General features: G+C 38.5%; 1 protein-coding gene across 1 annotated transcript; it reads right to left on the reverse strand.

Annotated features, from left to right (window-relative positions):
• Positions 1-6,488: 6,488 nt before the first annotated feature.
• On the reverse strand, positions 6,489-7,677 carry LOC142529551 (uncharacterized). Its single transcript, XM_075635099.1, has 2 exons — positions 7,524-7,677; positions 6,489-6,963 (listed from the first exon to the last, which is right to left on the reverse strand). Exons 1-2 carry the CDS (start codon positions 7,662-7,664, stop codon positions 6,718-6,720), a joined length of 387 nt encoding a protein of 128 aa, XP_075491214.1. The 5' UTR covers positions 7,665-7,677; the 3' UTR covers positions 6,489-6,717.
• Between the last annotated feature and the right edge of the window lie 2,204 nt (positions 7,678-9,881).

The following is a 9,881-nucleotide window of genomic DNA, read 5'->3' on the forward strand; positions in this document are numbered from 1 at the left end:
ATGGATTTTATGCTTGTTTGAGGATTAAATTATTGGCATTGATAACTTAGAAGGAATTAGGACGCATGCTCTACCTAGTTGAGATTAAGAATTTAATTGTTTAATTGGAGAATTTTTGGAAACCAAGAGTTATAACCAATAATTTTTGGGGTAAAATTGAAATTTCGAAAAGTTTGAGGGACCATGGTGCAATTCTCAAAACTTTAGGGGGATCTTTGGAAATTTTCGATTTTTTGAGGGTTAATTTTGAAATATTTGGAACATTGTTTGGGTTAATTCAGCAATTTTTGAGGATTTTGGGGTAATTGCCGATAAGAAATACCTTAAGCTTCAACACGATTAGATTTGATGATATGTTTTATCGTAGGGAGGATATATAGTTCAGGTGTAGCCACGCATGCATTGCTAGATTCAGGGGTTACACATTTGTTTATATTTGAATCTTTCATCAAGCGACTAGGAATCATACCATTGGCGATGGATTCAGGGTTCAGAGTATCGATCCCATCTCGGGATCAGATGTTCACTTCTTAGATAGTGAAGAGATTAGAGCTTCACTTGCAGAAATATATGGTGCAGGCAGATTTGATAGTACTACAGTTGCCAGAGTTCGACCTTTTTCTAGGTATGGATTGGCTTTCATTGAACGGAGTTGTCATAGACTTTCGACAGAGGTCAGTGTCTGTCCGACCGCCCAGAGGTAAGCCGTTTGTATTTGAGGCAGCCAGACACCAGCAAATGCCGCACATCATTTCCTACTTGTGTGCGAGGAAGCTTATGAAGAGAGGTTCCCAGGCATTCCTAGCCAGTATTGTATCAGTGTCTGAGCCAGTCAGTCAGAGGCTAGAGGACGTTGTTTAGGTCAGAGATTTCCCTAGTGTTTTCCCTGACAACATTTCAGACATTCCACCAGACAGAGAGGTGGACTTCTCTATCGAGCTCAAGCCAGGTACCATGCCTATCTTTAAGGCACCCTACCGTCTAGCACCTGCAGAGATGAAAGAACTGAAAGATCATGATATAGGATTTGCAAGATAAGGGATTCATTCGCCCTAAATTTTCTCCATTAGGCGCGCCAGTACTTTTGGTCAAGAAGAAGGATGGCAGCATGCGACTGTGCATTGATTACAGAGATCTGAACAGGTTCACAGTTAAGAACAAGTATCTGTTGCCGAGGATCGAGGATTTGTTTGATCATCTGCAGGGAGCATCAGAGTTCTCAAAAATAGATCTTTGATCCAATTACCATCAGCTGAAAGTGAGAGAGGCTGACGTGCACAAGACATGCATTCCGGACGCGCTATGGGAACTATGAGTTTATGGTGATGTCCTTCGGTTTGACGAACGCGCAAACGATCTTCATGGATCTCATAAATTGTGTGTTTCAGCCGTATTTGGATTAGTTGTCAGAGTTTTCATTGACGACATCCTGATCTATTCGAGGAGCAAAGAGGAGCATAGCCAGCATCTGAGGACCGTACTACAGACATTACAGGACAGACGGCTATATGCCAAGTTCAATAAGTGCGAGTTCTGGCTTGACCGGGTTGCATTCTTAGGCCACATTTTATCTTGGAATGGTATTGAGGTCGGCCCACGTAAGCTCGAAGCAGTCAGAGACTGGCCAATGCCTAGGAGCGTAACAGAGATCCATAACTTCTTGGGATTGGCAGGGTACTACAGGAAGTTTATTCAGGGCTTCTCTTCCATTGCGGTGCCTATGACCGCATTGACAAAGAAAAATGCCAAGTTTATCTGGGGATTTGAGTGTCAGGAGAGCTTTGACAAACTGAAGCTAGCATTGACCACTGCTCCAGTTCTAGCTATGCCATCGAGGCAAAGTGAGTTTGTGGTTTATACAGATGCTTCGAAGCTCGGTTTAGGACGTTGTTCTGATGCAGCATGATAGGGTGGTAGCCTACGCGTCCAGACAGTTTAAGGTCCATGAGAAGAATTACCCGACTCATGACCTCGAGTTATCAGCAATTGTGTTTGCTCTAAAGATCTAGAGACATTATCTGTATAGGGAGAAGTGAAGGATCTTTACTAATCATAAGAGTCTGAAGTACTTTTTCACACAGAAAGAGCTGAATATGAGACAGAGGAGGTGGCTCGAGCTAGTGAAGAACTATGACTGTGACATCAGCTATCATCCGGGTAAAGCTAATATGGTTGCAGATGCTCTGAGCAGGAAGCAAGCAGTGATCGCCCATTTGTCAGTACAGAAACCGCTGCAGGCGGAGATTCGGAGATTTGAGCTTGCAGTTTATGCTAGGGGCGATGCCCTGAATCTTGCTTTTCTGACAGTACAGCCGACATTGAGAGACGGAATCCAGGCAGGGCAGACTTCTGACAAACAGTTGCACTAAGTGGAGACAGAGGGACAAGGCTAAGGGCCAGAGACTGTATACAGTTGTGGACGGCATAGTCAGATATAGGGACTGTCTATGGGTTCCTGACAGCGATTCTCTGAGAGCAGATGTCTTGAGCGAGGCCCACAGCACCCCATACTCCATCCATCCAGGGAGTACAAAGATATATAAAGACCTTCAGACTCTTTATTTGTGGTCGGGCATGAAGCGAGACATTATGCGATTTATTTCCGAGTTCTTAACATGTCAGCGGGTCAAGGCAGAGCATTAGAGACCTGCAGGAAAGTTGAGACCACTCCCTATTCTCGAGTGGAAATGGGAGAATATCACCATAGACTTTGTGGCAGAGCTTCCGAGGACTACTAGGGGATATAATGTCATCTGGGTTATAGATTGATCGGCTCACTAAATCAGCTCACTTTCTACAGATCAGGAAGACTTTAACCATGACTCAGTACGCAGAGCTGTACATCAGAGAGATAGTCAGACTGCACGGGATTCAAGTGTCCATCGTGTCAGACAGGGATCCGAGGATCACGTCTGCGTTCTTGAAGATTCTACATCAGGCGTTGGGTACTAAGCTGCTATTCAGTACTGCTTTCCATTATCAGACAGACGATCAGTTAAAGAGGGTGATTCAAGTTCTAGAGGACCTACTCCGAGCTTGCATTATCGACTTCCACGGGCAGCCGGGAGCCGAAGTTACCTCTTGTGGAGTTCTCATACAATAACAGTTATCTGGCATCGATCGATATGGCTCCATACAAGGCACTGTATGGGAGGAAGTGTAGGTCGCCAGTGTATTAGGATGAGGTAGGGGAGAGAGCAGAGTTGGGTCCGGATATTGTTAGGCAGACGACAGAGTTAGTGGTCAGGATTCGTGACAGGATGAGGACCGCTCAGAACCGCCAAAAAATCTATGCTGATCAGAGGCGCCGAAATCTTGAGTTCACAGTAGAGGATCATGTTTTTGTGAAGGTCGCACCGATGAAGGGTGTGATGAGGTTCGGGAAGAAGGGCAAGCTTAGCACTAGATTCATCGGGACATTCGAGATCTTAGAGAGAGTTGGGACACTTGCATACAGAGTTGCATTACCGCCGAATCTGGCAGGAGTTCATAATGCGTTCCACGTCTCCATGTTACGGAAGTACATGTCGAATCCTTTGCATGTGCTGAAATTTGAGCCACTTCAGTTGACACCGCACCTGTCGTTCGAGGAGAGACCCACTTAGATTTTGGATAGATAGGAGAGGAGGCTCAGGAACAAGGTGATCTACATAGTCAAAGTCAAGTGGCTGAATCATTCCGAGGAGGAAGATACTTAGAAGACTAGGCCGAGGTGAGGAGTCGCTACCTAGAGTTATTCGATATGTTCTAAATTTCGAGGACGAAATTTTATTTAAGAGCGGAGAGTTGTAAGGTCCAGGAAATTAAATTACGTAACCTTAATGCATGCAATATATGGTTTATTTATTTTTATGCATTTGATGCATAATTATTGCATGATATGATTTATTTTAATGATATTTTAAAAAGTTCATGCATTAGGATTTTTAAGTTGCATTTTGCGCTCGAACGAGGAACGGAGACCGGGGAATTATCAGAAAAATTATTTTAATTACATGATTAAGTTCTATTAATTAATATAAGGTGTTTTAAATGTATTTTTCAAGAAAGAGGCTTTGTTGGGTATTTTTACCCGTCGAAGCATAATTTTAATCGGTACGCGAATTTTATCGAAACGAAGAACTTTTAAGGGTTCGGTTAATATTTTCAAAAAAAAACTTACTTAAATGAAATATTTTTCGGGAATGTGTTTGGACTTAATGGGCCTACTTTTAAGCTTATTGGGCTCAAAACCCTTTTAAAAATTTTCTAGGACCCATTAGTGCATAATTAAGCATTTTAAATTTCACCTTAATCATCCCTAAACCTAATTCCCATACACCAACCGCCCACACCCATGCACTCAGCATTTTTTATCGGTTTTAAGCAGCCAACTCCAAGCATCCATCGGCCAAGCTTGTTCTTTCAAAGAAAATTCCTCTGGTGCTTCCTCGACGCTCGTTTCTTCGATCTTCTTGCGTAAAATACATCATGGAACGCATGTTTCTCAATTTGTGCATCATACACACTGATATTATGCGTAAATTTTGTGTGAAAGCATGAAAAGGTTTCGGTCTATGCATATGTGTTGCTCGATGATGGTTTACGTGTAAAATATTGCATTTTTTTGTTGGTTACTCACGTTTCTTTATGTTATGGTGCAAGGGATTGTTGACTAGCATTGCTAGGGGGCCGAGACAGGTCATGGTTCAAGGTAAATAGTGCTCGAGTCGAGACTTTAGGGAGTGGGAGGTAGATCGAGAGTGGTGTCCAAGGAATGGTTCGGTTTGGGGAGATCGAGTGAAAAGAGTGGATCCGGAGATGCAAGGGCCAATCCAAGGCCTAGACCAGACCATGATGGGTATGAGACATGGCTGAGGAGGGCTTGATTGCTTCTGGATCCAACCCTAAAGCCGATCGATCGAGGTCTAGGAGGGTTGGCCGTGGGTTGGCTTCTCTTGGGGATTAGCGATCGGGGTTGAGTTGTGGCTTGCATGGGAGTGTAGCCGTGGGTTCATTGGGTCTAGAGGAGTCCTAGGGTGGTCTAGGGAAGGCTGAGTTGTGGCTTGTCCCATCGGTTGTGGGCTAGGACCGCAAATTGGAAAGTAGTGTACTAGGGTTTGTAAAAAAGGAAGGTGCGAAAATTCAGCAGCATAATGGCCTATTATTTGAAATTTTAGGGGTCTTGTTTTGAGGTTTTTAGGGCCTTTAGGGCCTTTTAGGTGTTTATAAGGTTTGGTAAAAGTTAGGAGAAATTTGGTTAAGTTTCGGTTCGATTCGGGTTAAAACCGGGACCCCGGTCCAAGTTTAAAATGAATCGATTAAGTTTTCCAATGGACTCGAGTTTACGTCTAAGAAATATTTATAAATATGTTATGGGATGTTTTAAGTAGTTTGTTAAGCTTCGGGTCAAATTTATAGGTCTATGGGTAAAACAGTCATTTTGGGTTTTCGAGGGCAAAATGGTAATTTAGCACCCGGGGTGAGTGTTTGGTCCTGGCAGCGCCCTGAGCACAATTTATCATGATTTTAAATGTTTATGCATTATGATCATGATTTTTATGAAATTATGAAATATACTTTGTATGCTTCATTTTAAGAAAAAATTTCGCTTGTGCATGATTTTGATAAGTGATGAATATGATGATGTTTGAAGGATGAGAATTAGTTGTGGCTGTCGAAGTATATGTAAATGCTTAAGACGTATATGTAAATGATGATGACGAGGCCTAGGCACAGTTGATGGGTGATACTGTCACTGATGTCAGACAGTCACCGGGTACCACGGTTCTATGTATGAAGGATCCATCATAAATGATGAATGATGTACTATAGTCACCATTAATGAACTGAATCATTAAAGGAAAGGATGTATGACTGATGAATGATGTTAACGTTGAACTGGTTTGACTTGTAATGATTTCATATGGCACATCTGCATTTACGCTTTTAAAGTTCAAGAAAGGTATGTTGAATACAGTATATTTTCACTGTTGTGTTCTATGTATACGTAGTTGTTATTTCTTGTACAAGTGTGTTGAGTCATTAGACTCACTAGGCGTGTGTGATTCAGGTGAGCAGGTTTATGAGGGGACTGGAGGTGCCAAACTCTGAGTCGACAGGACTGGATGTACGTGCACGACTGGAGGACCACATTTCTTCCGCACGTTATGTTTTTCTGAGTTTTGAGAGGACACGAGGATTTTATACATTGTTTGTTACAATTGATAGTTTTAGAATTTTTACTCGTTTATGTTCACGTATATTTTGGATGAGATTGATTATTTTAACTGCACTGTTTTAAGTTGTTAAATTTAAAATTATTTTTAAATTGTATGTTTTTCAGTAGTATTGCATACATGCAAAATATTCAAGCACATATTTCGAAAATGTGCGCTTATACCAAAAAAAAATTCTGCATTTTAAGCCAGCAGACGTTTCATAATCACTCCATCAATCCTTACACAATATATATATATATATATATATATATATTTCACAAGGATGGTAAAAAGCAATTTGCCCATCTTTTAATGTTACATTCCGGAGTACAATTATCACATTTACGAAAGCGCATAACACCATGACTTGCAACGTAAAATGCTAAAACCTTCAATACAATATTTAGGCTACAAGATTTGTCCCTCAATATCACACAATGACACATCAGAACTAAGTCATGCAAACTTGAAACACAAAACACCTCAGAATTCAGACACCAAACTAACAAGACATGGACTAATAATTATGGGAGAATGGAGATTGATTATTGATGGGATATTTCTGCGCATTTTTCATCATTTTCGTAAGAGCAGCCTGGCCAAGATCAAGCCCACAGGCATTAGAGAGCTGTATCAGGTACAGCAAAACATCGGACAACTCATCCTCAAGATGTTTCTTGTCCTCCAAAGACCAGTTTGGGAGCCCCTTTTCGACTTCCCCTTTCCATTGGAATATCTCAGATAACTCTCCCACTTCTCCTACCTGTGCCAAACATGTGATAGTTAATGAAGCAGACAAGATAAAATTAGTAGGCTAGGCCTTGTTTTAATAGTTGTGGGAATATTTGAAAAGCCTTTTGGATTTATTTGAATCTTTGATATCTAATGGTTCAAAGTTTTTGGTAATTTGGGAAGTACTCTAATTTTTGCTTAAATTTAGGGTGACAAGACAAGACAAGACAAGACAGGACAGGACAGGACAGGAATTTAGCTTTCACGTGATGAACAAGAGAAGAAATCAGTACACTTTATTGCATAAAAAAATATGTATCTAAAATCCATATGATTTCTTGTAGTTTTATGGGATCTTACAAAAACTTTCCATGAGATGAAATTAAATAATGTTGATTGATCTAATTCAAACCCTAAAATCTAGTGAGAAATCAAGCTTTTTCCACCAACTCTCATGTTAATTTCGGTGGAGTAGTTGTGCTCAAAAGTTCATAACAGTATTAATAAAACAAAATCAAATGAGAATCCAACATATAACATCTTTGCAAAATTCAGCGTCTCTCAAATTTTGGAAATGAAATCATAACTTACCAGAGCAAGAAGCAAGTTTCTAGGGCTGTGATACTGTTCCCAGTCTCTAACTCTAGCAAACTCTTCAAGCCTGTCTCTTAGTTCTTTTAGAGAGACATCTTTAACCATATTAGGACATGTTTCGTATTGGGAATTCTCCATTTTGTTTATTTTTGTCTCCCAAGTACTTGCTATATATATTTCAACAATATATGCTTCTGGTGTATCTACTTTTTATAGGCGAAATTTATAAGCTTTTGCTATTGTTTTGGTATTAATTAATCACATTTTTTTGACAATTTTCATGCTTAGTGGAGAGCCCTTTAGTGTTCCAACAAAACACTACACGAGTGGTATTGGAAATATGTTCCTAAAATTCCACCATGACTTGATGTCACTCAGTCTCCTACATGCTATATTCTTTCCTAGATATATATAGTGGCCTAAGGTTCAAATTCAAATTGCCCGAGAATAAAAAGTGCTTCTTATGAGTATATATACCGCGGAAAAAATATTTTTTATCTAATAATTTGTTCAATTTTGAGTTTAATTAGTTTCTTATGTTTTTAGAGTTTGGTTTTTATACATTAATTTTTAGTTTCTGGATATTTTAGTCAAATTACTGACGTAACACTAATATTCTAAGTAATGAAGCATTTTAGTCAATTTCATAATCTGAAAAAAGGGCTTGAGCTACACAATTCATGTACATATTGTACAGTACGTAAAATAATATACTATTAATCATAATTTTATATACTTTATTACAAAAAAATGTATATTAGAAAGAATTTCAAATGAATGGATCATCTTTTTTTAAAAAAAATTAACATAAAAAATAGCATTAATTAAGGTAAAACTAAATACTTGAGCAAGTACTAGTTTGGAGATCGATCAAGTAGTTGATCTTCATCTGACTAGGATTTCATCTTTTATTTATTTATTTGGATTAGTATCCAACAATCCAAACAAAATCCCTATATTTAAAAAGAAAAAATATATGTATTGGAAAAAGACAAGCCAAATTGGGTGTGCATATCTTTGGTCATGGATTTCATTGTGGACAAACATCATCATTACCATATATTCTTGGTGGCCTTCTGATCTGTAATATATTTTACACGTGCAAATGTATAATTTGAAAATCGACTGTGTAGATTTTGATGTGATGCAATACCAATTTCAATTTTATTAAATTAACTTCATTCACGGCTCTAATTCTTTGCAGTATTATATCTATCGGTTTGTAGAGTTTACATTCTTTGCGGCACTATATGTATCGGTTTGTAGAGTTCCTATGTAAGTACCTCTATTAACAGAGAAGAAAGTGTGCAAGAATAGTGAGACACATTATCAAATTCACAACAGTGAAATCATCACATGTTTGCTTACTTCAAAGATTCAGAGCGCACTTAAAAGTCTACACACTTTATCGCTCGTAAGCACGCACTGAACATAAAGACATCTGATCATTCAAGGATCTTCTTCGTGCTACCAAAATCAATTTGTTTACTTATATCAGTAACCTTTTGGTTATTTGTTTAAGTAGTTGTGTCTGGTGAACCGAGTGTTCTTAATATCCAGAATTGTAAAATAATCACTAAGAGTTCCAAGACAGACAGTGTGATAAGTTCTGGTTGGAGTGGACTGTTGCAAAGAGTCTTTGTAAAGCCAAACTCTTTTAGTGAAATCCTTCCTAAAGAGGAAGAATGAGTGACATAGGAGTTTTCATCTCCGAACATCCATAAAAACCTTGTGTCTTTACTTTCTGCAAGCACTTACTTTTCATTATATTCGTTGATAAGTTTGCCAACAAGTTTTTAACTATCATTAGAAAACTTGAACCGTTTTTCCGTACTTTACAGTGATTCATATTTCTAACAAGTTTGAGAAGAATTTTCGACCGCTTCAAAACGGTTGAAAACTAGTTTTAGAAAGAAAAATTTGAAAGAGTTCATTTACTCAAGCGTCAGCACCTCGGGTGTGTACTGCTGCACTCGATCCACTCAAGCGTCAGCACTTCCCATAAATCGTCCAAACCTGCATCATACAAACCTAGTGAGTCTAAAGACTCAACACGTTCTAAACATAAATAGCAAATAATACATATACATTCACATGCATTAAAATCATATTTTTATTTAAAATATCTTTTGAACATAAATAAACCATTTAAAATCATTTAGCATAATTAAATCATAAATCGTAAAATCATTTTAAAATAACTTTAAGAATAAATAAATCATTTAAAATAAGCTTTAAGCATAAATAATTCATTTTAAAAATAGCTTTAATCATCATCATAAATCACATATCATAAGAATCATTTTTATCATAAGCTTTCAATCATATATCATTTTGGGTGAAGTTTGATCCTTG

The sequence above is a fragment of the Primulina tabacum genome, chromosome 16 (assembly GCF_025594145.1).
Source record: "Primulina tabacum isolate GXHZ01 chromosome 16, ASM2559414v2, whole genome shotgun sequence".
Classification (NCBI taxonomy): domain Eukaryota; kingdom Viridiplantae; phylum Streptophyta; class Magnoliopsida; order Lamiales; family Gesneriaceae; genus Primulina; species Primulina tabacum.

Coding starts and splice junctions, on each gene's coding strand:
- LOC142529551 (XM_075635099.1), bottom strand. CDS start 7,664: ATGGAGAATTCCCAATACGAAACATGTCCTAATATGGTTAAAGATGTC. Junction 6,964..7,523: donor GAAACTTGCTTCTTGCTCTG/GTAAGTTATGAT, acceptor TGTTTGGCACAG/GTAGGAGAAGTGGGAGAGTT.